This window comes from Hydractinia symbiolongicarpus, chromosome 8, assembly GCF_029227915.1.
Source record: "Hydractinia symbiolongicarpus strain clone_291-10 chromosome 8, HSymV2.1, whole genome shotgun sequence".
In the NCBI taxonomy this organism is placed as follows: domain Eukaryota; kingdom Metazoa; phylum Cnidaria; class Hydrozoa; order Anthoathecata; family Hydractiniidae; genus Hydractinia; species Hydractinia symbiolongicarpus.
In genome coordinates, this window is record NC_079882.1 from 19,684,588 (window position 1) to 19,711,836 (window position 27,249).

General features: G+C 32.6%; 3 protein-coding genes and 1 non-coding gene across 6 annotated transcripts; 2 read left to right on the top strand and 2 right to left on the bottom strand.

Annotated features, from left to right (window-relative positions):
• Window positions 1-1,264: 1,264 nt before the first annotated feature.
• Window positions 1,265-9,301, bottom strand: LOC130655796 (ubiquitin-conjugating enzyme E2-17 kDa). The gene is made up of 6 exons (XM_057458598.1): window positions 9,132-9,301; window positions 3,813-3,879; window positions 2,983-3,014; window positions 2,424-2,501; window positions 2,142-2,247; window positions 1,265-1,877 (listed from the first exon to the last, which is right to left on the bottom strand). The coding sequence occupies exons 1-6, from the start codon at window positions 9,153-9,155 to the stop codon at window positions 1,738-1,740; spliced, it is 447 nt and encodes a 148-aa protein (XP_057314581.1). The 5' UTR covers window positions 9,156-9,301; the 3' UTR covers window positions 1,265-1,737.
• Window positions 3,628-3,696, bottom strand: LOC130656095 (small nucleolar RNA SNORD36). The gene has a single exon (XR_008984838.1). It is a non-coding gene; the product is annotated as a small nucleolar RNA SNORD36 (small nucleolar RNA).
• A 152-nt stretch (window positions 9,302-9,453) lies between the features above and the next one.
• Window positions 9,454-20,411, top strand: LOC130655795 (mitochondrial carrier homolog 2-like). The gene is made up of 14 exons (XM_057458597.1): window positions 9,454-9,747; window positions 12,336-12,420; window positions 12,994-13,051; window positions 13,179-13,227; window positions 13,396-13,437; window positions 14,301-14,333; window positions 15,429-15,486; window positions 15,575-15,626; window positions 15,701-15,760; window positions 16,288-16,381; window positions 16,524-16,571; window positions 17,598-17,665; window positions 18,118-18,193; window positions 19,488-20,411. The coding sequence occupies exons 1-14, from the start codon at window positions 9,637-9,639 to the stop codon at window positions 19,542-19,544; spliced, it is 891 nt and encodes a 296-aa protein (XP_057314580.1). The 5' UTR covers window positions 9,454-9,636; the 3' UTR covers window positions 19,545-20,411.
• On the top strand, window positions 18,216-27,107 carry LOC130655794 (ras-like protein family member 11B). 3 transcript variants are annotated; one of them, XM_057458594.1, is made up of 5 exons: window positions 18,216-19,444; window positions 24,115-24,257; window positions 24,572-24,628; window positions 25,672-25,745; window positions 26,221-27,107. In XM_057458594.1, exons 2-5 carry the CDS (start codon window positions 24,191-24,193, stop codon window positions 26,941-26,943), a joined length of 921 nt encoding a protein of 306 aa, XP_057314577.1. In that variant the 5' UTR covers window positions 18,216-19,444; window positions 24,115-24,190; the 3' UTR covers window positions 26,944-27,107. The 3 variants fall into 3 exon arrangements, with proteins under 3 accessions (XP_057314577.1, XP_057314579.1, XP_057314578.1); XM_057458596.1 differs by having other exon boundaries at window positions 18,216-19,440; XM_057458595.1 differs by lacking the exon at window positions 18,216-19,444 and adding an exon at window positions 20,555-23,988.
• Window positions 27,108-27,249: the final 142 nt, after the last annotated feature.

The window sequence follows — 27,249 nt, forward strand, 5'->3', positions numbered from 1 at the left end:
TTAGGCGTGTGCCAAGGCGTGCGCGTGCGATCGCACGCCTCTCCTGAAAAAGACTGGACTCTATTAAATATTTTCAATTACATGGTATAAAAGTTTCTACTCCTTCATGAGTAATTCTTAGATGCGAGTGTGATTGAGTAATATTGTAATATTTTTCAGATAAAAAATGTATTACGGAACACGAAGAATTCCGAGCGGTGGTTTTATTGAAGAGTACGCTGTGAACATCTTTGGTGGCACTCCATGACAGAGAGTTTCGAACGACCACCTAGTTACCAGCCCCCACTCACCTCCTTAACATCCTTTTCTTTCCTCTGTTCAGATATTTCTCTGACTTTTGGTTTTTCCTTATACGGAAGATTTTTTTTTGGATCCTTGGGCAGCGAATAAAAAATTTTATCCTGTTTTTTTCGACTGTTGTTAGTGCAATTCACAACAGCGCACCACGACATTATTCTGCCTCTCAACCTTACTGAATGTGCGATCTGAGTCTAATCTCTCTGTGGCGGGACATCTAGTGAAGAGGAAACTAATTTTTAATTATTGATTGGTTGTCTTTAGAGTAGCTGAAACAACTATGCAACCCTAAGGCTAAAGTCATATTGAACTTCAAGTTTTATTAGCGAAAGCTTCTTACTTAGGTTCGTACAGAATTAGCACAGTGTGTGTTTACCTTAAGGTCTAGACACATCTCTCGCCTTCGATTTTTTAATTCCATATGAATAATTCATAAAAAGCGGTCTTTCACAATTCAGGGGGTAAAATTACCAAAATTTTTAAACATATAATAAAATATCAGCCCTGGCCCACGTTTTATCTATTTTGGTCAGTTCGGCGGCGCTCCAGGTAAATACGTCACACGCGACATATTATTTCAGCCTCGCTTTAGTGCCTATCATCCGCCATCTTATAAACAATCGAAGCGAGAGACCGCATGCTTTTTTTGTAAACAAGAATGAGATATTGTTCAGTTGGTGTTAGGAAAGAAAACAAATAATTATTTAATTATTTTATAGAAATTAGTTCCAAATAAGAATTTTTTGTCAAAATTTTAGTTGATTTTTAATCGGACAGTACCTTTAATAGCCGAAAACCTATTTACTTCACTTCACTACCCCCCCCCCCCCCCCCCAACCCCCATATATCAAAAACACGATGCCATGAATAATACAAACTTCTAGGGAAAGAAGATTATCGACAACTTTTTCATAAAAAACTAACTTGTTTTCGAGTGAGGTAAAGCTTAATAAAAAAAAACAACTAATTGAACTTTACAATAATTTTTTTCTCTCAACAAAATCCAGTTTGCATGTTGAAACGGCAAATTAATAATATATGCCCAAAATAAAAACTGAACAATTACATTTTTGTCAGATATTTTCCATTGTTAAAAAAGGGGAAAAAGACAGAAGATGAACCCATTAGATGAGTGCGAAGAAACAGACCCTTTTGAAAGGCTTTCACATTGTACTCCTTAATTAACTAATAAATCATCTATTTTTTTTCTAATCATTATAAATAGAAACAGTAGTATCTCTACAATTTTAAAAATGTTTTGATCTAAAAAATTGACACTTTTACATTATATTCAAAGAAGCGCGGTTTGGAAAGATCACTACTCTCTAGGACAGTCACTAAAAGTGGACACATAACTTACTTTAAAAAAGCAGTTTGAATGGCAACAACTGCGACGAAAAATTGCGGTGCTACATAACAAAAATTTTTACAAAAACGAATTTACATAGCATATTTCTTTGTCCATTCTTTAGCTAAGTCGTTATACTTCGGACGATCGCTCTTGTAAATTCGGGCTATTTCTGGCACCAATGGATCTTCTGGATTCGGGTCACACAGCAGTGAACATATTGATAGTAAAACTAGAAAAAAAATAAGAAGTTTGACACTTACTTTATAAATAGTATTAATATACATAATATAAACCGTTTTATGGAGCAATCAATTGTTTGATAATTTTCTTAGAGAAAGACATGGCAGAAAATCTACCTCAGCATGGCTAGGACAATTCGTTCCCTCTTATTAATAGAATACGGTAGAATCTCTATTTTGAAATTTCCCGCTACTGCTGTATTCGAAGGGCTAATTTTTTCTTTGACTAAAACATTCAAAACTGACAAGTTTACCTTTTGATATTGTTAATGCCGGACTCCACTGACTCCTGAGGATATCGAGGCATATACTTCCATTACTATTAATATTAGGATGATATATTCTCGTGACGAATGTTACCTAAATAAAACATATTCCGAAAATAATCACACTCGAAAAAGAAACAATCCATACATATTTTTTTTCGATTTAGCGACATACAAACAATAAAATTCTGCAATAAAGTGTTGTACTCACAGTATGTTTGTACAGAACACAAATCAAAAGAACGAGTTGTTTTACCAAACGATACTTACTTTTGGTGGTTTAAATGGATAATCTGGAGGAAATTGAATCGTTAAAAAAAACACGCCACCTTGATATGGACTGTCTTGCTATATAAAGAAAAAAATATTCACAAATGTTTTCAAATTTTAACATAATAAAACAAAAACAAAACAAAAAAATAGGACATGATAACATTCCCCATTGCACGTTTCAATATTTAATTTAAAGTGTAAAAATTTCAGGTGATGCAAATGTAATGCACTCACAGAATCATTTGAAAGTATTACTTTTAAAATAAATTTGCTTTTAGTAAATCAATCAATTGTAAAATTAATGTCCAATCATTAACTTTTAAAACATTTAAAATCAAACGTTAAATTAGCGACTGTCAGGACATGAATTGATCATTGATATTTTAATAATTTTCTTGTTTTATATAATTTCTCCACATATTTTTTCCATCACATTACACTCCCTCATTTCACAACACCAATGCAAAATTTTGTTGGTTAAATTGATTGTTTTAAAATTTTAAATTTTCATGGTCTGTGAACATATAGTAAACAATAAACACAGCTTTATACTTACTGGTCCCATTATAGTAGCTTGCCATTTAAACACTGTAAGGTAAAAATAATAATGACTACATTACCCCATTTCTACCACACTTTTAGGGCCTCAAATTGCTGAGGGGATGAATGTGGCATTAACTTTAAAAGAACGCCCCTGTGCATAACTTGAAATTTTACCAACAGGAATAAAGTTTATTATACTTTTATTACCCACAGTTGTTTCGAAAACAAACTAAAAAAATCATGCAGTTTCCAATAAAGTATGATGACTAAATTTGAAACTTGCATATTTTAGCAAAAATGTAAAATAAGTGGCACTTTTTGGTCATCAAATTTTAAAAATGTTCTGAATAATTTTTTTAAGGAGATTTAGTTTCGAAAAATTGCAACTCTTAGAATATTGACAAGTTTCAAGAAGAATTTTCAAAAAGGCATGGCAAACACCTGTGAAAAGATAAATGCTAAAAAACCATAGCAACAGTAGCTTAGGAGCTTTTACAAAGAATCGAGCTTGTGTTGGAATCCACACCACAACCCAACAACTGTAGGAGTAGTGTTAAAACAAAATAGAAAACAAAAGTCAGACCGAAAAACTGAATAGGCAACGAGTATTGTTCTATCCAGGATTGTTATTGTCAGGTATAAAAAAATATGTACAGTTGGTGTTCAGTTTTAAAAAGCTCGTTTTCATATCTACACAATATCTTCAGATTTAAATTCATCATCACACCAACATTAAACGCCACCTTTGAAATAACTAGCAGGTAGAAAAATTCTGATAATTATAAAACTGTTAAAGTCAAAATCAGACATTTTAAGGTCAACGAAAGTACCATCACAACTTACTATCTTTTTCATCAATTGGTCCAGCTGAGCATTGTGCAGGTGGGTCTCTACCAAGATCTTGCAATTCCTACACAAATTATAAAACACATTAACACAGAAAAATACCAACAAAATATTCATTGTCTACTGCAATTTTTGTAAAAGCATTCCTTGTCAAAATAATCCAATTTAAAGATGTTCCAATTTAATTATGCTGCATAAATTTTATGTCATATTAAGGAATAGCGAATTTCCACATTTTCTCTCATGAGAATTTTTACACCTGTTATAAGTGATACTGATTTAAACTATATCATTAACTTTAAATAATTAAAACATAAAAATATCTTAAAAACGATAGTTTTTCAAGCCGTTTTTCAAACAATTTTTTAAGCAACATAATCACAACATGGTTTGTCACCACACCTCATTTCTCAGTTTTTTTTAATTTACACAATATCCCTGTTTTTACTGTTAATGTTGAGGTGTTTTCAAAGCAACTACCACTCAATCGATTATTATACACATCCTTCATTTTTGTTATTATTTCATAACCATTTTTACAGGCATATAAAACCGATTTGTCAACAATAAATCTCAAATGATGAGTCCAACAGGGATACAAAGTCGTTTTCCAATAAACTGTACGAAGAATTGCTTACAAATCCATCAACCACATTTTCAAGACTTTTGCTTTATCCCAATGTTGGAAGAGACCCTTCAAGCACTCTTCCACTGACTTTGAGTAATATTTTTTTGATAAATCCCTACTATTTGATGAATTCAGGTGAATGCAAATAAAGACTGGACAAAAAGCGAAAAACAGCAACACGGAAGGATTTTTATTTGTTACAGATCAGTGTAAACATTTTAATAAGGACCTTTGATTTATTAGAATAATCAAGGTTTGAAAAATTGGGAAGGTTGACATCAACAGTAGTGTCGCCTTTCTTCTCCCCCTTCAACCAAATTAACAACGCTGAAAATTAAGTGAATTTTCAAAATTTGCATTAATTAAATGCCCTTAAAGTTTAATGAAACATTTAGGCCATTAAAAAGGTGACTACTTAATTTAAAACCTGTAAAGTTCAAGAATTTAATTCTTCTAGGAATCGCAAAACAAACCTCACACGTACTTCGTTCTCCTTGTGTGCTTAGCAAATTTTTTTTAAGGATTGTCCTGATACTGTTTACTCACCTTGCAGGACAGCTGATATTGTAAACAGTTTAAAGGAAATAAGAAAAACTAAATTAAATTCTTGTTAAGGTGACGGTATACCTTTTGAGCATAGTTTTTCAAATCGTGATTTTTTCAGCGATAGTTAATCAAAGCTTATTCATTCATACATCACCAAAAAGCATTTTTAAACACCTATCAAATTGTATAAAAATAATTGGAAACTTTTTAACTCATGAAAAGTACAAAGACATTTTTTAAACACACCCTGCCTCCAAAAAAGTGACTTCATTTACAAAACTACTTCGTTTCCAAATCTCATTTGATGTTCTTCAGAATCGCGATAGATAAATAAATAGATAGATAAATATAATTATACTTCCTTTGTGTTTTATTTTTTTAACTTACACATTAGTATATCAGAAACGCACGCCAGTGAATATTATTTGTATTGCACGTGGAATGAAAGAAAAATGTGTCCAGGATCATAAGTTGAGTATTATTTTTGTCTGATTTTCTCAGTAACAGAAAAAAATACGTTGAAAAAGCAATGCGTTATGTTTACTTCAATAAATATGAAAATTAAAAAAAATTCTCAAAAACAGTTTTTAAAATAAAACAAAAAAATTTTCTCTTTATTCTCATTAACACCTACCATCGCGACACCTTGAGACGGATTTTCTCACGATACTAGATTCTCGATAGATCGCAAAAATTTATTTTAATTGTTTCTTATTATTATAAACGCGATACAATGCGTATCGAGGGAGTCCGCTCACGTTGCGGGCTTAATATGTTAAACAACCTTTTTCCAGTACTATATAGTCATATTAAAAAAATGTGTTTGGTCTGCTGAACTAGTGCATCAAATTTTTATGCCTGCTAAGGGATGAGCATTCAAACTTTATCAATGCTTAGATATTATAAAGGTGAATTGATTAATATAAAATGTTTTGCCAAAATGACAGTTGTTTGCCTCCTAATTTTTTCCAATAACTCTGGATCAGCAACTCGGTTTGCAATAAAATTCTCTGAAAGCTTGTATAGGCCCTATATTTCTATTCACAAAATTTTGTTGCAAACTAACATGTAGATCCCAAGTTATGGGGTCATCAGCAAAAAACTGAGAGGCCTGAGACAAGCAAACATTTTTTTATATGATGCAGCCTGGGTAATTATCTTTCCAATTCCTAGGGGTGACTTAATGTTCACTTAAAAGTTGACCTTGATTTCTTTGTGTTTCCCTGAAATTTTTAACTAAAAATCCTAACAATTTTTTCTCCCCTGCTTTTTATTATAGTTATAAACTGATAAATGGGCTGATGAATGGGCTGACTGTTCAGGAAAGAAGAAAAATTAGAAACAAAGGATAAAACAAATATATGCAAGCTGAAGATATAGACTGACATTGAAAAACATAATAAAATAAAAAGCATATGCATTACAGGGACTGACATTTCACAAAATGAACAAATTTTCCTGATATCTTGCTTATATTTTTATAATTCCTAACATTCCTAACAGAGTGGGCAACCTGTCTACGTCAGTAACACATCAGAAATGCTTCCTATTCATTTCAAGTTCTCAAACCTTGTTAGCTCAGTTTCTGAACCAACTGTAGCCAATTTTTGTTACTTGACTAAACATTGTGATTGTTTTACGATTAAGATAAAATAAAATGAACACAACGAAAAAATGAACACAACTAAATAAAATGTAATCTAATTATAACACCTGTATGACCACGGCTGTTTCGCTACGGTCAAACCGCGCACAAAATTAAAATGGTTTCTACAATTTCTTTTAAAATTTTGTATTTTTATCATTTTTTAAGTTATTGAAACTTTTTTGTATTGTTTTAATTTTTGAAAATGTCAGAATAAGCGAGACAACGGTGTCTTTTGTTTAAGCGAGTCCAAAAGTCCACACTTTGGCGGCCGCTGAAGTCGACTGTTTTTAGGGCAGAAAACAGAGGAATCGAGAGAAACAAAGTCAGCGAAATGCGGCAAAATGTAGTTCGACTACCATAAGAACCATAGTACTTCGGCAAAGCACATCAAAGGAGAGTTGAGCCTCAGCAAACACTCCTGAGTGGAATATTACATCGGATCCTGGGCGCAAAGGAATCTTATTAAATGCTTATAATAAAAATTATGCGTTGCTTTAAATCAATTTCTACATTTAGATACACATGATTTTCTCATTGGCAAAATTTCTCCTTAGGCGAGGCAAGTGGCCGAAGTCTAAATCCGTCCCTGGTTCTCACATTTGGCCCAAAAATAACCCTTTGGACAATTTCAAACAGCAATAAAATTAAGTAATTTTTATTCCAGATATTTAACCTAACCTGTGGACCATAAAAAACATGTTTTCTTAACTTTATTCCAGAGATATTGTGGAAGACATTGATCTAATTGATAATTTTTAAGTCATTTTTAGACATTTTGGCCTAAATTTACCAATTTTGGACAGGTGTCCAAATTTTTTTTTCTTTTAATAATATGGACAATTTATCTAAGATTATTATTCTTTTTACAGAATATAAAAATCTTATTTTGTTCTTGAGATATCTTGTTTTAACTGAGAGGGTAAATTGAATTATTTTTTCGTAGCATTTTTGTCCACTACGAAACAGCCATGTGACAGACAGAGCCGTCTGTCTGTCATGCAAATTGGTAGCTTAGCTGCGCAAGTAGCGATAACCACGCAATGCAATATAAAAAGGACAGGCGAGCCCGTGGAATTTTTCATGGGCTAACGAGTAGTATTAATAAAGTATATAATTCCCACAAAAAAAGAAAGTGTAAAAAAAGTGTTTGCCATAGGTTATGAGTATTAAGCCCTTTTTTTAGATGCCCCACTCAATTAGACTTTTATGTGAATCGTCAATTAAGCCAAGCCAGCTTAACTTATTCAATGAATATTCTTCTAATACCTTGAATGTCTCTATATGAGGGGACATTTTCATAGTAAGTCATGGCAAGTTGCAAGAAGTTTCTTATCTTCTGGATTTCTTGTCTGTTGTTTATATTTTCTGACTGTGTATGCAGGCATACTTCCATTGTTTTAAACACAAAATTATCATCTCACAGCACATAGAAACCTGTCAATATATTAGCTACTATGGCCGAAGGAATTTGTACCTCAGTTTACCGTCGTCTGCATCTCAGTTGTACCATGCGGAAAATTTTCATTATTTATTATTCATTATTTTGCCCCTCTGCCTAGTAGCTTGAACCCGAAACCCTCGGAGCCCGAACGGGAACTACAACGCCGAAAGACAACCTCTGGAGACTGGGACATATATCCAAATGAGGCAAGGCTTGATCGCACGACTTCGTATGGCACGCATTGGAACAAAGGCCCTTTGAAATTTAAATTAACACACTACATTACATTTGAAAACATTCAAAAAAAGAACACTATTGATCGATTGTGACATCAATCGAACTTACGCAATAGCTTTTTCGAAATAGGATGCATTGAGTATATTTAATTCTTTCTTTGTGGAACTGTGATGAATATGTTCATCATTTATGTATATTGAATATTTATTTATTTTTTTATTATATGTTTTACTATACCGGTTCAGTAATTGTTTCATGCAGGGTTAAAGAATGCGGCTCAGGGGCAACTAAAAATCGGAGGGTCAAGAAATAAAGCATGACGACATGCGCAGTGATTCGAATTGTTGTTGGAAATCCTCAGTGATGATGGTGTGGTGATGTGCAAAGCATGTGAGAGGGGTTTATTAAGATATTCTTGGAGTGATTACTTCATATTTTCATTCTCTGGAGGGAAAGTGAAGACAATAATGACATTTTTTTAAATAATGACATTTTTCATGCGGTGGTAAATATACATGCGTGCGGCCGACGGTAAACTGAGGTACGACTTCCTTTGGCCTATACTAATAAACATGATAACAGTAATTACCTTCCATCTATAGCTAACTGACCCAGCTAGCTACATACAAGTTAACTTAAAATAACTAACTGTTATCACTAAAATAGAAAGCTTTGTTAAATAGGTATATAGGTAACAAAATATACAACATATTAATAAAATCTAATAAAGAAAAACTAATAGCCAAACTGAATTTTTGTACGCCTTATTGTTGACCACTTTTTATTAGGTAAATCGTGCGTCAAGGAAGCATTTACCTTTGTTATTCTTTTTAGTGCCATGTTTTATGAAGCATCCAAAGCAACCAGCCGACCTGAATACCTAAATATGGATTTTACTGTTACCAAAAAATGGGTTCGAATTCATAGAACTCGCCTTCTTGTCCCACGCCAAAGAGCCTGGGCTGGATGAAAAGAAACGTTATCCACGAGTTTCCGAATTTAATATATCCCGATCGGAACTTGATTTTGAATGATATATATTTAAAATTGGAAGGTGATAATGAAAATCCAAAACCGCAGAAACTACTTCCTACTTAAAATGTAATAAAAATTCGGGTATACATTAAAGAAAAATTATTGGAAGATGATGTAAAATATTAAAGCACAAAAATCAACCTTTTGCCAAAGTCACCGGTTTATCATCATATCCTATTTGTTTAAAACTATTACGTAATTACTGAGGACCAAGTCGATGTTTTAAAGATTCAACAGGACGCCATAGCTGCGTTTACAACGTACTGGGAAAGCGAAACAACAAAAAATGGAAGGTTTACAGAAAAAAGCATCATCAAGTTTCGTGGGAACCCTTTCCCTATCAGCTGCAATGACTGCAGTTGCACACCCGTTAACCTATGTTAAAGTGTTAATTCAGGTAATTATTTAACATGTAGCTAGAGCAGAGATGCCAACCCTACTGACATGCTTTGCGGCTGTAATTCTTCAAATAAAGACTCCGTGAGGCGCGACCTTGGTTAATGTAGAGGGGAAAAATTACGAATTTAAGACTTTTAGATTGGTGGAAAATACTTTTCCTAGGCGTATTCCTCAAATCTTGCTGTCATACATTTCGTGAATTTTGTCCTATCAAATGCCAAAGTTGATACTGAGAAAGCGCAGTCAGTTTGACAATCTACGAACAAGAGGGGAAGAACAAAAACACTTGCACCCTCCCAAGTTCTTGGGGACCAGCTTTTTGCGTGTGGAAAAGCTAAAGGTCACCTAATATATACAGAGAACAACCTAATTTTGAGATGATCCAAAGATATTCTTGTGTGATCATTGCTTTTAGGCCACCATCAAAAATATGTTGTGTTTGCGTCCTGAAGACCCCGCAAAAATGAGTCGGGTCGGACGGTCGGGCGTATTTTTTCCCGGGATTTCCAGATCAGAGCAAGCAAATTTGTGCATAGGGCCAAGAAGACAGTATAGCGCCACTCGATATCATTTGTAGACCATTTTTCGCCGCCCTGTAAACTGTTAGTAGCCACTGGAGTGCCCTAAAGGAATTAATTTTTACTGAAATTAATTTTCCCCAACTTTTTGTAAATTTTGCATAAATTAGTTCTGGAGAAAAAAATTTTTTTTTTTTGAAAAATATTTCGCGAAATTTTTTCCCGGTCTTTTTCCGACTTACCGACTCGGGTTTTTATTACAAAAAGTGAGTTGGTCGGAGGACGTGAACACGACATATTTTTGATGATAGCCTTAGTTTGTTTTGATCAGCTAGACTTTAGAATAAACTCTTTTATCTTTCTACTAAATAAAATGCTGGTTTTGTTTTCCTTTGTTTACTCATGTTTTCTTTAAAAGACAAAATGACATTGCAGTGAAGCAACGAAACCTTATGGGGCCATTGACAAACAGTTTTTGTCTTCGTTAACAGCAAATCGTCCGCTAGAATTGCCCCGCCCCAGCCAGTGTGCCATCTCCCCAATTTCCCTCACATGGCTTGGGTTAACGTCTCCCAAATGCATGCACTATCTTATGTTACGGCTCCTTTGTTTTACAGCTACAGTTACATCTGAAAAATGGTTAAATATCTGTTCCTAACCAATGCAGACTTTTGTTCCAGCAAAACACAAAAACTTTTGCTTGAACAGAGATGACTTAGTGAGCACCGAACAGCAAAAAAAGACTTATTTCTATTTCTTAGGCATTTAGGAAACACCTTAGAATGCCTGGAGGTAGTCTAATTTGTAGTTGTCCCTGCCTGTTTTAAAGAAATTAACCAAATTTTAGAAAATATTTCTTTTTTTCAAATGAATATTAGCCTAAAATTGGTGAAAACAGTGTTTTCTGCACATTAGAAATGTCAACCAATATGGATGCCAATTCTAGTGATTGTAAAACCGCTGATTTGGGTGCTTAAATCATAGTTAATAGAAAAAAGATGGTTTCAAAAGTGCAGCAACATCAATGTTGAAATGTTGTCCTGTGACAACAAGACTGCACGTAAACAAACACTGTATATTACTGTTTTTAGAGTATAATTTTGATCTTACTTTTGATAGATAAAGTTTCTTTGTATATGGCATCATTTACCATTTTCTTATATTCTTATATTCTCGCATAAGCATACATGAGTGCTTTGCTTAAATTTTTGTGTATAGATATATCTTTTATTTTTAGATCAAATTTAAAATCTTTTAAAAACCTATACATTTTTTTATAAGCATAACATTTATAAGTATTATGCAAGCTCAAATATCTAAATAAGCATAATTATAAGTATACCTTGCAGCTTAATTATTATTATATATTTTAGATATTTTACTTAGTGTTTATGTTAAAAGTAATTTTTGCAAAAGGAGATAACATAACATAACATCAGATCTGAATATGTGAGAACAGTGTTATTGTTTATAAATAACAAAATAAAAACATATGCAAAGAACAAATTTTAAGTCTTCCAAATCAACTTTTATGTGTTTATGTGTTTTAGGTTTTACCGGAACTTTAATCTTGTTTAAATTATCTTTTCAACTACTCTTTATGTATTGTCTTTCTAACTACTCTTTATGTACTAGCAACCGAAAAAATGTTCTAGGTAAATATACGTACAAAACACAACAAATAACAAAACCATTCCTTTTTCTATTACCTATAAGTAAATTGACTTAGCTGATCCAAGGTAAACAAAAATTTTTCTCTGATTAGGAAGTCCATGTATCAACATGGGTAAAAACCTTAATGGTTCTGTTTTTGAGGATTCAATGCCTGGGTCAGGGATCAGATACCTGAATCTGGAAAAATTGATACCCATTGATTGATTGCTGTGTCAAGTCATTTATTGAGAGTTTTTTTCAAGGTAATAGGGTTGTCTTTACAGTACCTAAAAGAAAAGCATGCAAAAATGGAAGTGTTCTAGCTTTCCACTAAGCTTTAAAAACTTGTTTTAACAATTATAGTGTTGTGCAATAAATTTAGGCCAGCCTAAATATTTCCCCCTTTATTATACAGGTTGGGCATGAGCCTCTTCCAGCACAGCGAGCAAAAACATTTTTTGGCAAAGAGGTGATGAGACTACCAAATTTTCTGCAATATGGTAAGTTCTTTGTGACATTTAGCTTTGTGATTTTATAGTTTGCCTGATGGGAACGAATATTTATGGGAACTAATTTGTGCAGATTTTGTTTCAAAATAAAGTAGGATGAGGAAAACAAAGAAAGGTGAGTTAGAAGAAGAGTTGTGAGCGTGAATGTAACTTTGTAACAAATCACTTTTTGTTGACGGTGAACTATAGTGCAACTAAATACAATATTTTAAGTTTGTTCCATGAAGTTTTTGGTTTCTCTTTTTTTGTAAGGTTTTTGAAAAAAATATGGGTACGTCTGCCAAAAACACTGAGAAATTTACCATGCATTTCCATTGAATTGCATTCCTACTGACAGAAATTAAATTCCAAGAAAACACTGTTTAGAACAACACTTAATGGAACAATAGAATACACATTAGCATGACAAGTACCCAAAACATATATAATTGACTTGATTTTTGCATGTCAGAGTGAAAAAATAATATATACTAGTTGTTTTAAAAAAAAGATTCAAGTTTGATTTTGACTGCATGTAAATAAACCCTAATTCCTTTAACATGAAGACCACCAAACATTTTTTAGCTGGTCATATCAAAAACATGGATGGTTGGCTTGGTTTGTACAGAGGACTGGGTCCAAGGTATACTGAAAATTCTCATTTTGTACTGTCTTACTATCTCTATTGAGTAGCACTTTCTTAGTTCCCAAAATATATTTAAAGCAATTGATATACTTTTTTTTAAAAAAATACTGTTTTTAAATTTTAGAATAGTACACAATATTGTTTCATCAACTGTCACCAATACTATCACTAATGTAAGTTATGTTGAACATATGCATTCAAGTATTGCCTTTGCTGATTGTTATTACACACTACTTTTGCATTAAGTTCAAAATTCCTGTGAAACAAGAGAATTTATTTTTTATTGTGCAGTGTTATGAATTTTCAAACTTATGATTGTAACTTAACAAAATATAACTTAGAAAATGAAGGAGAATGATGAAAAACATGGAAGAAATGACGAGGTAATGTTTGTTTGTGTTTTCTTTTTTTATATAAGTTACAAAAGCCTGTGGAAAAGTGGACTTAGACAAAACAAGCTAAACTTTATTGGACCTACAAGGATTTAAAACATCAGAAAAAATAATGATCCAATCCTAAGAAAAGTTTAAAAATCTATATTTTCAAACCATCTTGACTTATTTTGCCCATGAATCCGCATTATTGGACCAGAAAAAAATTTCTTAAAAATTGACTTGTGACATTTGGGGTCAATTGTTCTCTATCTTTGTGCAAAAAATCAAAATAAACTAATGATTCAATCTTGAGAAATGACCTAAAAAGCATCTTTTAAGATTGTTTTCGCTCATTTTAAGATTGTTTTTGCTCATTTTACACATAAATTCTTGAGCCAATAAGATTTTTTCTCAGAAAACTGACTTTGTCACAGTTGAGGGTCTATTCCCTGTCATTGCAAAAAAAAAAACAGAAAAAACTAATGACCCAATCCTCAGAAAAGCTGGTAATAGACAGACATGACATTTATTTCGATTGCATAAGGTAACTTATACGACAGTTAAATTATGTTTCTCTCCATTACATTTTTGACTACTTTTCTTTGCAAAGTGGTCAATCACTCATGTCTTACAGGAATCCTGTTAATCTGCCAAAACTCTATTTTTTTTTGTTGACACATTAATTGATTGTAGCTGCAAACTACTCTGCTCCACTGCTCTACTATTATGCTGATGTGATTTTGGAGGAATCTCGAGTGCTGTCAATATGAAAGACTTTCTTTTATGTATAACTATAAATCATAAATCACTACTATAATAAATTAGCCATTGGCTATAGCTATATAACCAGTTGTTTTCTGTTATCTATTTAGGAAGATAAATCAGTTAAAGGATTTCTACAAGAGGTTTGTTAGATTCTAAGTAAACATGTGAGAAAACAGTTAAGCCTGGAAATGTGTAACTAAGTTATTCCACTATTTCCTATGAGCTTGTGTAAAAAAGCATAGCAAGAGGAAAGTTTCCTGCCTACTGTTTTAATGGCTATTTTTTTTAATTAAAGAAGCGTAATCACCCTGTTGGCAATTTTTTTAGGTGCCTATTTTATTGAAAAAATTGGAAGATATACATAAGAAAACATCATCCTGAAAATTTTATGGAAAACAACCAGAACTTGTTCAATTGTTTCATAGAAATAACAAACTCACCCCAATTTCTCTTCGCCTACAGAACTGCCACTGCATTTCATTGCACGTATCATGTGATAATAAATGCACGGCAAAATTGATCACATGGTTGCTGCATTCATGCTATTACAGAAAAAATAATTCCATTCATTTAATTTTTTTTATGATCATAAATTTGTAAAATCTAAAAAAAATTCTTTGGTTTGCAACAAAGTTCTTATTTAGTAACCAAAAAGTTCAATGTAAAAATTACTTTCATGAAAGCAAATTTCTAAAAGAAAAAAACATTTACGTTTTTGTAAGAAACACAATTTAAGATACTTGTCCAACAGAAAATTCACTAATACTGACAAAATTACAAAATTACCCAAAAATTTAGTTTAAAAATAGGGGTGAGACTCTAAAAAGTTTTAGAAAATCTCATTTAAATATAAGAAACATTCAGGCTGTATTTTTCTTATAAGAGATGACTTACGAATTAAAAAGTTGACACTAAATATCAATCCAGCTTTAGAGAGTTCACTCTGATTATTCCAAACTTTAAAACCTTTTTTAAAGAAAAGAAAGCAATTTAAACGGCTTTGACATGCTAACCTTAAGCGTATCTGTGCTTGTGGTTTTGACCAAACCAACTTGTGGAATTGACCAAACTTAAATATGTCATTTTTTGATGACATTTAGGGCAGAGAGGTGGAGGTAAATCTAAGGCTTAGATTGATGTTTAGCATACAATTTTTGACATGTAAATCATCCAGAAAATAAAGATGCATTTTAAAAGATTTAAAAAATACTGCAACATTATCTAATTCTCATTAGACTGGAAAAATCGCCGCAGCAAAAACAGCTGGCATTGTCATAAGTTACCCCTTCCATGGTATGCTTATTTAGTTTTAGAATTTTGAAGCAGAACATAAATTTTAAAATTTCTCCTTTTTGTATATATATTCTTTTTTCTTTGTTAGTTATTAGTATTCGGATGATGGTACAATTTATTGGAAGGGAGACTCATTACAGGTACGCAATCTCCCATGTGATTTCAAGCATCAATTTTCACTTTATATGTTAAACAGATGTGCTTTGTTTTTTAGAAATATTTTTTCTTCTATTCAAGAAATTTATGAAGAAGAGGGAATACTAGGATTTTTCAGGTACATTAGAAAAGATGACTTGGAATGCTTTCCCTGAATATTTTTGTATTTTATGGTGTCAATATTCGAGTTTACCTGAGTAAAAATTATGTAAAATTTAAGTTTAACAGCAACTAAATTTTTCATGACTTTTATGTTATCCTTTATTTTGGCTTATCTTTCTACACAAGTCCAAACCATGTTACACTGTAGTAAGATTTTCAAAATTCAGAATTTCCACAGTTTCCAGAAATGCAAGTTTGCCATTATAAACGTAACATTTGAAAAATGGTAAGAACCCCCTCGTCTTTTTTATGTGAGGGAAGCTATTCATTGTCTTGCTTGTCAAGGCTTCGAACATCTTTATAGTAGTTCCTTCAAAACATTTTTTAAGATGTTTGAGGAATTTTCATGCGTAATCATAAGTCGTAAGCAATTATCTTATCACTATTTTGATTTTTTGCCCAATGCTGAGCCTAGCTCGAAAACAAATATATGACTGTAGTCCTTTAATAGCACGTTTTTCTTATACCTAACTTTACTTATAGTGGACTTTTACCGCATTTAATTGGTGAACTTTTTGCAGTTTGGATGTACAGAACAATAAATTATTTAGTTGAAAAATATGTGATTGATGAACAAGTAAGTATGTACATGTTCGATAGGGCATATGACTGTTATTTTTTTTAATTTTAACAGTTTTATTGTCCTTCACGAGGGCAAAAGAATTCAAAGTTTTTTCACAAGTAATCTAGCAGTATCGTTTTATTTGTTCTTTTTTTAGTATTTACAAATTGCTGAAGTACGCAACTATTCACAAGGAATCTCTCAGGTATGTTCATCTTATTTTGTTCTGTTGCAATCCAGTATCAAGATTTATCTGATCCACTTACTTGCAGTGGATTAACATGAAACATCTCATTTGAAAGATAAACATTATCATTAGGTTATCCGTTAAGCTCATTTTCTGTAGCATAACAACTGAAGAAATCCAAGCAACGCATAGGGTGGTTAAGATTGCTAGTTACTTCCTAATATGGCTATCAATGATGTCTCTTCTTGAGTCAGCGATAAAAATCATGTTCAATTTGATTTGATAAAGTGATGTAGTCTTACTGTCCCCACGTAAATATAAATTTCTGTGAATCTAAAAAAATAAATTTCGAATATAGAATGTAAAAACGAACAGGGTCTTCTGTAATTGCAAGGGGTTTGCTCGAATACTTCCCTGTTGGGCAGGTGAAACATGTTTCACAGAAACAGGAAGAAGCGGTACCTGCTCCTGATGACGGCCGTTTTAGCAAGCTGAATATTCTCGTTGTTTTGACAGTTTACACCTATCGTTTTTCTTCCGTTCCTGTTTCATTTCATTTTGAGTTAAAATACTCTTTCTTTAATTCCATAACGTTAGGGCGCGCTAATTTTTACCAACTTCTGAGCGTTTATAATTTGTTTTTTTTTAAACAAACGGGTTGCTGGACGAAAAGAAACGCAATAACTATTTCTGCAAGTTTATACTATAAATATTATGTCTACATAAAAACTAACGTTACAGAGCAGCTACATTAATGTTTAACAAAATTGTTTCTCTCAAATTAATAAGGAAATATATGTATTGTCTAGTGTGTTGCAAACTTTTTGTGTTGTATGGCAATCAGTTTTTATATGTGGAAAAGAAATAGTTAATAGTTAAGAAAAAAAGAAGGTCTTTGTCATTTGCTCTGTAATTAGGTACTGTGGTTTATATTCAATGTTTATCATCTTTATATTTAAAATCTTTTAAAACCATATCTGTCCAGTCTTGTTTGAATTTTACTCTTTACAGCATAGCTTTTACAACATTTTTTTATCGTTTCAGTACGTTGCAAGTACAGTAACATACCCCTTTCAACTGATCACAAACATAATGGCTGTTAACGACACCAGGTAAAGGTTTTTCCACTCTGGGTCTTATTTGTTATTTGTTAGTTTTGTTGTTTTTTTGTTCCTAATATTGAGAAAATCTATAAGATCTTTCCTTCAGGATTCAATACAACAAAGAGACTTTCATCAATATAGATCCAACAATAATGCTATTTTCGCCTTTCATCATCCTAAATGATCTCTGTTCTGTTGAAATCGTCAATTCTTAATTAGTCTTCCGTTTGTCAGGACAACCTATTCAATATTCGTCCTATTTCTTACATTTGAAAAATCGATAAAAAATGAAAAAGGATTAATTAACCACGGGTTTACACATTAGTTGGTATTTTAAGTTTTTTTTTGACGTTTAAATGGCAAACGAAACATTCTTCGTTATGCGGGAAGTGCAGTAATCAACAAAAATACTACTATGAAGAGATAGAGGATCTCAAACGATGTTGTTATTTTCAATTTAGACTTCAAGGTGGGAACCCTCCATTAATGCCCATCTATGATTCATGGACGGATTGCTGGATAGAGCTTGGGAAGAAGGTGAGTGCTAAGGATTTTTCTTAGATCGCTCATAATTCTAGGTTCAGAAAAACAAAATCGCATCGCTAAATAAGCGGATTACAATCGGTATTAATTGATCCTTTGCATGTTCAAAAATTTACGTGTCTTGTTTTTAGCTTTTTACAGCTTTTGTTTAAAAAAAAACAACTTCAGAGTGTCAAAAGATAGTATAAGAAAACATTGTATAAGTTGATTAAAACCTTTAATTTGCAAACGCCACTAGTTATATACAAAAGGTAAAGCTAACAATAACCGATGTACCTCACCATTTTAAGAACTCCTGCCTTTTACGGCGGTTGAAAATAAAATATCTGCCTCAATAAAACTCGTTGTCTCATTCTGACACTATTTCTCAGACTTTATTATTGCTCCCAGGCGCTAATTTAAAGGCGGCGTCAATTAAAACGCTTAGTGGAAATCATTTTGTCCCGCTGTCACAACAAAATGTGAGCTAAGTTATTATCGGTACTGCTAAAGTTTTTACTGTTTAATCTGATGTTATTCTATCGGAGATTGATGTTTTTAAGCGACTATCACACTTCGAAAAAAAACAACTTTTTCTGTTGCGAGTAAACCCTTCTGCGATATAAAGTGAAAGTGACAAAAATTATATGACTCAAAAACAACGAAATTTATTTTCTAACGTGTCAGAGGACTGGGATCTTCTTAATTTGCTCCTGTCTACACCTCCCCGCTGTTAGCGAATCTAATTAATTAGGCTTTATTTGTTTCTTATTAACAATTCAATTACTTAATTGTTTTTCTTATTCTTTTATTTCACAAAGGAAAACTAGAGCAATATCAGACAGTTATAATGCCATCAAAACATCAAAGCATTCTCTTCTTAATTAGATATCCCCACACAAAAATCCGATAAAATAGCGCCATTTCGAACAGAAAATCTGATTGGTTTTTTGTAATCACGTGGTTTGGACCGTTTCCGTGGCTTTGTAATTTTGATGTGTTTCCGCTCTCATGCGTGTCGTTGTTGTTTGTGAAGTAGAAAATTTGTGCGCCATAAATAGAACAAAACGAGAAAGATACTTTTTTATTGTGTATAATTATTTATTTCTCAATATTTATTTAGTTAAATGTAATCTCATTAGCCTGTTTATTTCTTTAAAAAAATAATCTTATAAATGCACCACTTAAATCTGCTAAATAGCGCGAATTAAAATTCATTACCGCTTCGCTTTGTGTGAGGGAAGGCCGATTTCGCAGTCAGTGTATGTGAGTATGATTTTTTTTATTTATTGATTTTTTTCACTTGTAGGGTTTACGAAGTCGGGGATCTACGTTATTCCGTCGAACGTTAATCACTACGAATTGAGTGACTTTAATTCGAATTTGAGTTCTCTGGTTGGCAGAAATGTTAAATGACATTTTGTAAAACGCTGTTTTAGTAGATGTTTTACATGTTCTAGTAAAGACATCATTTTCATAGTTTTATTTTCCAAATATTTTGAACTTTTATTTTAGTGGGTAAGTCATCACAACATAAATCATTCAAAAGGAAGGTACACTAGACATGTATTTTATAATTTTTTGGGACGCTCTTAATCCTTTTACCATTTTTAGGAAAATGATCTCAAGGCATTTTAACAAATCGAGTGAAACGTATGGTCTGTTCTTTGATTTTAAGCAACTAGATACAAAGTCATGGTGGTGCCTGAATATTCTTATCTAGTTCTAAATTTCTTTCCAGGAAAGTCCCTGTTTTTATTTGAATCGTTGTTATAATAATAACATGTATGATTTTCCCAGCCACCTATGATTTTCCTAGCCACCTTACCAGTAATATAATTACTGAGCCTCAAAACGAAGAGGGATGAATACTAAGTTATGACTTTAACGAAATCTTGAGATAACTATACGTATAAGTACTGTCCTAGTCAAATTACTCCCCCGTCCTGATGTATAGTGCCATATAAATTTACTTCATAATTTTTACCGCCATAATACCGTTTTTTTTGCTCTGATTTTACAAAACAGAATTTTCAGTTTTTTTATTGTGTATTCTACCAACACTTACATACCCAAATACTTTTGAGGTCGTTTGTTCGACTTTCAGCGGATTAATTTTTGTGGAACATTGTAAAGTAAATCCTAAGAATTTCTCCCTTAATTAAAAGGGCTTAAAATTTTGTAACTTTACATATTTTGCATCAGAAGAACATAGTACATACTTTTTTTACAATTTTTTTTATCCTTCAACGCGAAATAAAGTAATAGCCACGTTAACTCACAATATCAATATTTTTGAATTTCCACTTTTGTCGTGTCTTTCTATATGCACAGGAGCATTGCGCACTAGGCTATCATTTTCAATCAGTTATTTTGAGGTGTGAAATTTTCAATAGCAGATTGGGTTGAATTTAAATTATATTTTAAAATAACGTCATTTTGGGATATTTTACTGAAATTATGTGCATTGAAAACTACTAAAAATTTAACATATGTCATTTTTGTCTGGTTTCGCTTAGTACGCAAAACAAAACAAAAATTAAACATCTTATATACTCGCACGTGATAAGCAACTACTAAAATCTGCGAAAAATCAACCTAACAAACTATTTCTTGAAATTTAATTTTTTCTGGAGATAACTTAAGCCTGGTTCACATATGCGACGCAAACGCAAGCAACATACGTATGCCAAATGTTCGTTTTAAAAATCTTACCCAAACGCAAACACAAGACGTTCACACTAGACCATGGAAACGCAATAAAAAACAAACGTGATGTTAGATGACGTATTGATTTTAACCGAACAACAATTTTTTGTTAGGTGTTAATTGATATCAAGACATGTTTTGATAATTTTCGATATTGTTTGGCTGAGCAACCATTAAGCCCCTTTTTATCAATTTTATCATTTTTTAGCAAATCGGGTCAAAAGTGAAGAAGGTATAAAAAATACGTGTATACAGAGACAAATTTACACATAGTAGTTCTATGTGTGCTTTCTCCAGTTATTTTAATATGTTAAATTGATACTCCCAGGGATGTGTTGTCCTTTAAGATTGAACATCTTCTTTTTTTTAAATCTTCAAACTTTTTAAATAAAAATATCAACAAGCCCTTAGAAAAATTAACTAACTCCGGGGACGAGATTTGTACTAAAGGTCACAACTCAATTTATGTGTTTTTTGCTCTGTGTTTGTTCTTTGGTGTACTACTCTTTATTTTGAAGATATATTAAAACGATTTTGTTCAAAAGGTTTGTTTGCCCAACAACAGTTACTTCTCTATAATTAGAATCATCTATGGTTGCACTCCATTTATTAAATATGAAGTAAAAACAAGTGTTTTTAATACGTAAAGTTCGTACATGGAATTCAAACTAATATTTGGTAGTTTTAAAATATAACCATATATGAAAATTTTTAATAAGGTAAGCTCGATTTTTTTCGTCGTTTATATTAAAAGGCAGCAATAGACAATGATTGTTCATTAATACTTTTTATTTTTAAACGCCAACATCCTGCAGACGGTGCGACGTCAGCTGCACCGTCAATGACGCACAGTGACGCCAAATTTTATGAACGTCAAACTAATTATATTTACGTCGCAAAAGTCAGGCGGGGTGTTGGATTTAATGTGATATTTTAGAAGAAAACATTACAGGAAGCCTGCACTTCAACGCAGAATTTTTTATATATATTATTTAGTCCTCTCAAACTTTACCAGCGAACCTTGTAGTATTATATTTATAGACTAGCCGTTAGCCCGTGGAAAAATCCACGGGTTCGCAACAAAGTGGATAAAAATATATCGCATTTGATATTCGTGTTTCCGTAGCATGATTTTTTAACTCAGCGGGGGATCCGCGCAGAGACAGACAGACGGAATACGGCTATTATTAAAGAGACTAGTCGTTGCCCGTGGAAAAATCCACAGGTTCGCCCGTCCATTATATTTACCCGTGGCAACAAAGTGGATAAAAATATATCGCATTTGATATTTGTGTTTCCGTAACATCATTTTCTAACTCAGCGGGGGTCCGCGCAGAGACAGACAGACGGAATACGGCTATTATAATAGAGAAGATGCCTGCAAAACCTTCTGGGACATTTTTTGTTTTACGCTTACTTAGAAGCTGGTTTTATTTTTATACGCGAAAATATTAAGAATGAACAAATTTGCTAAAATTAATTCTTGAAAAAGAGACAAATTTATTTTGTGCCATTTCCATAAAATTAACTTTTTGAAACATTTAAAATGGCCAAATGTTTTCAGCCTTAACATTTCATATTCCAAAATTTTCGTCGCCCTTTCATAAAGTACATTTTTTAAAAAAATTTTTATATGATAGCATTAAACAGCGATGAAGGCTTCTTTGCACTGATTCTTGTAACAATTGCGCAGGTATAATCTACCTAAAAGGTAGAGATCAAAGAAACCAACATTATACCTTATTGGTTGCTGTCGTGTCTACTGTGAAAATAAAAATCGGTTTCTTTCGTGTTATTTTTACTTCGTAACCTTACATTCCATACGTGTTTTACATTTTTTCTAGCTTTTTATCGGTTAATGTTCATAAAAGGTCTTCCGCCTATGTATGGAATATGCTTTGTCAGCGTATTGACACAATCAACCTCATTTCCAGGACTCTTTTTTGTCGTTTTCTATAACGGCACAGTGATGCCTACTTGTTGCGTGAAAGAAACATTCAGGATTAGCTTAACGAAATTGCCAAATTCAAAACGTCATCGAAACTGACATTTTTTAACAGCGTATTTTACAAATGATTGTTATTTTTTATTGTCCTCTACCATTGGCAATTTGTTTGTTTATTTTCTTGTAAAATCTTTGATCTGTTTATCTTTATAATCACGATTAATTTCCGGAGAATAACTCAAATTGTTAGAACAAGTTATCAACTCCCCCACATTCTGTCATGTATTCATGTTTTGTTTGCAATAATAAATGAATAAATAAATAAAAAATGCGTAGCTGTTGTGTTCTCGATTTTAGAAACATGATTCTGGACCGTGTCATTTGAAACTGCGTTTTCCTATTTAGTTTTATACAAAAATGAACTATCCTTCTCCTCTAGAAGCCTATCCATAGTCAACCTTGTTCCCTTTTGTTTTGGTAGTGACCTTGCTGTCTCTAAGTAAGGTGAGAGTAATTCATAGTATATCCTCAATTATTAAAAACGACATTCTTTTGACTCTGTTTAATAAAAAGACGAATGCAAAACAAAGTCTGTAACATGTATCTGTTGATCAACCTCGTTTCCGGGGCTTTTTTACCCCTATGACTCCAAAGGGCCGGCTTCGTGATGCGTAGCAGAGCCCTGGGGACGCAGTTGTCTAATTATCCCATGTCAAAGAAACTAAAAAGTCATGTTTGTGAAGATATGAATTTAAATAAACAGGTTGTTGGTTTTGTAACATTCTTTCAAATCATATATACGCGATTTCCTGCGTATAAAACATAAGAATGTTTAAAAAAAGTTTTTTTTGAGGACGTTTAAGAAATCTAATTTTGTTACGTTTGAGCCTCGTTTCGTGCTGTTTCCGTGTGGTAGCTACACAGCCCTTTTGTTTTTACTTAAAAGTTGTTTAATAATGTTGTATGCTAAAAAAATGGAACGTGTTTTTTTGTAAGATCGATTTACAGCATCTTTGTTTACTTGCATAAAAAGGCGAAGCGAAGAAAAACACAATTATGTTTATTTCAAAACATACCTTCTTTTAATATCAAGCGACGTGCACGAGTCACTTTCAAGTGCTCTTCTATCATTGGTTAAGACTATTGACACAGCCGAGTAGGTTCCTTTCTTTGTCAATCTTGCAAACAGTAGAAAGTTTATTTACGTAAGATAATCCACAGTTTAAATAGTAACAAGATTGTAAATCCACTTAGGTTTTCATACATAATTTTTTATCCTTAGAAGTGTCTTGTTGATTGCATTAAACATCCACTTATCACGATAGACTAATAAAATTGAATAAAATTAAGGGGGAAAAATGAAGGAAAAAAATGGTGCAACTATTAACATGGCAGTGGTTGGTGCAAAAGGTTCTGGAAAATCAGGTATGCATTACATCGTAAATTTTAGTTTAACAAATCAGCAGGAAAAATCATCTCACGTTTCGTTTTAAAAAACATGCTATCCTGTTTTGATTTTATGCTTAATATTTCCTTCCTTCATGTAGTTGAGAAATTTATGTGCTGTATTATTGAAAGGAAGGTGGAACACGGAATGTATCTGCTCACAATTCAGATTTCTCAATGTAGTTGATGTCTCTGAAATAATTAATAATTAAAACTCGATGTTTAAACTTGAAAGAAAGAAAATTCTTCAAATGTCTATATTATGGCTTTAACCCCATAATGCTTATTTATAGCGCTGACGGTTCGGTTTTTAACTCGAAGGTTTATTGGCGAGTACGATTCACAAGCTGGTAAGACTTCTTCATTTTTTCGGAATTTTCATGTTTATTATATGGTGTGTAAAATATAAACAAAGGGCAGCCAAACTTTATGGAAAAATAAAAATTGGAAACACACGAGTTGAGTAGTGAGTGGGACAAATTCGACATAAAAAATCATTTTCTGAACGTTTACGTCATTAGCTGTTTTTATTTATTTATTATTTTTATTTTTATATCTTTTCTTTTTTTTAAACGTCAATGAAACTGTTTGTTTTCAGGAGTAAGAACATGCATCATTTAAAAAAATAAAACATCTTATTATGTCAATGACACTTTCTACTCAATGAAAGGCACCACACTGACATAGAATACTGAAGAGTTGAAAGGGTGGACACTAAAGTGACTACTTTTTTATTAAACGTGTGGCATTCCGGGGGAGAAAGAGAAGAAAGGAAGTCGACGTGACTGTAATGACCTTGTCACTACGTGTTGTCATCGTCTTCGATTTGTTTGTCAACACTAAGATATTCGTGTCCTTTACTTCTCTCAGTTTTCTAACGTGTTATTATTACGACTTTAACTGAAACCGTTTGCCACAATAGAACAAATCCTTCATAAAATCGTTTTTTAAAGCTTGAAGTAAATAAAAGTGTCAGTTATTTAATAAATCAGTAAATAAATAAAGTAGTGAATAAACTGAAGATATTAACAACAATTCGAATGTGTCCAATCGTACTTTGTTTGTAATCCGAATCCATGTTCGGAAATATTACTAGTGAGAATTGCTTCTAACTTCTGACAATTTTGTGTCAGTATGCTAGCTTTAGTCCACGCTGTTAATTTATGTCAAACGTATGTGGTTTCGTTCCAACACCCAAGTTAATCACCCCTCTAACCTCGTTACTAGACAATAGTCCCTAGGGTATAAGTTAGTGATCCGATCAATTCCATATCCATATTTACATATATCTGCGGCGACCAAAACTTAATAGAAGTGATATTTTCTTTCGCAAACAACTAAAAAGCGAATCCTTTTCGGGAAAGTATATTAACCCTATTTCTTCTATTTTTAGATGTTTGCATTGACAGAGAGATTGAAATTGCAGGAAAAGCGACAGATGTACACATAAAAGATACAGCCGGCTGCGTAAGTTCTTTCCTAGATACAACTGTTTTATTGCTTTTGGTTAATCTAGACAAACAGTCTCCTACGGATTAAATACTATTTTCCGTGTGGTTCGTAAATCCGTTAAGATGATTTCATGGGACGTATTTTATTTATTTTTGTATTTATCGTTTAGCGGACAGTTATTTAACCCACTGGGTAACACGCCAAAACTCAATCAGTCAGCTAATATCGCCTTAAATTTCATGTATCGTACGATTAACGAAATAACTTGTATATTTTGAGGATTCTGTTTGTTCGTTTTTTGATCTTGTGTTGGGATAGAGATTGCGGTTACAAGTCATTAGAATTGAAGCATAGCTCGTGGTTCTGCAAAATAAACACTTCCTCAAAAGTATCAATACAGACATAAAAGAGCACTTAAAAATGCGACAGTTTCAAGTTGTTCAAATAAATACACCTTTTGAAAATATAACCTATTTGTTCTCTTTTCTAGGTTTGGCTAAAAGGTCCTTCAGCTTTAATAGGCTGGTCGTCCGCCATTGTTATTGTGTATTCTGTAACGGACACACGAAGTTTTGACCTGGTGACATATATTTTAAAAAATCTGAAAGTAGGAAATAGATTAGATCCTAACTGCGTGTTGTTGCTTGGCAACAAGAAAGACTTGGACCATTTGAGGCGTGTGCCATACGCGAAAGGTGAAAGATTGGCCAGAGATTACGGCATACATTTTCAAGAAATATCGGCAGCAACAGATTACGACGGCGTAGACTCGGCATTTAGGAAATTGTTATTTCATGCACTCTCTCTGCAAGTATCAAAACTTTCGGAACAAAATGATATTTTAGAATCCAACAACAACAAACATAGAAAATCATCACTAGTAGTTAGAGATCACCCAGAACGTCGTTCGTTACGCCGGTTAACTAGACGTACGTCAACAGGATCACACGACTGTTGTTTTAGAGACTCTTTGTCATCTACGTCAACGGCGTCGTTTAATTCTTTAATGTCGGAAGAAGAAAAAATGTACGTATCTTTACAAGCACAAATAAACGCGTCAAATTCTCCTATTGGAGCATCGCCTATTGCTTCGCCCGACGGATCGCCGACGTCAATAGGAAAACGACGTAAAATATCGCTACCAGTTTTATTCGAAAAACTAGGCCGTCATTACAATAATGGACAAAAATATATGTTCCTCAAAATAAGATAATACTTTCGGAAGGAAACTAGTTAATTCTTACGAGAAAAGTAGATTAGTTTTTTAGCTAAATTATATATTTCTTAATGTTGTGTTATATTTGTATAGTTTTGTGCACATGTAAATAAGAGAAATGTATATTTTTATCAATATTGAAATGTATATATATATTAAAAGTTATTAATTTATAATTGGTATCTGCCACCTTTTGGATTTCAAAAACATTTGATTCGTTGATGGTTACTGGAATATAAGCTATTTATTCATATAGGTTAAATTTGGTAAAAAAACAAAAACTTGTTCCAAAGCTTGTTAGAT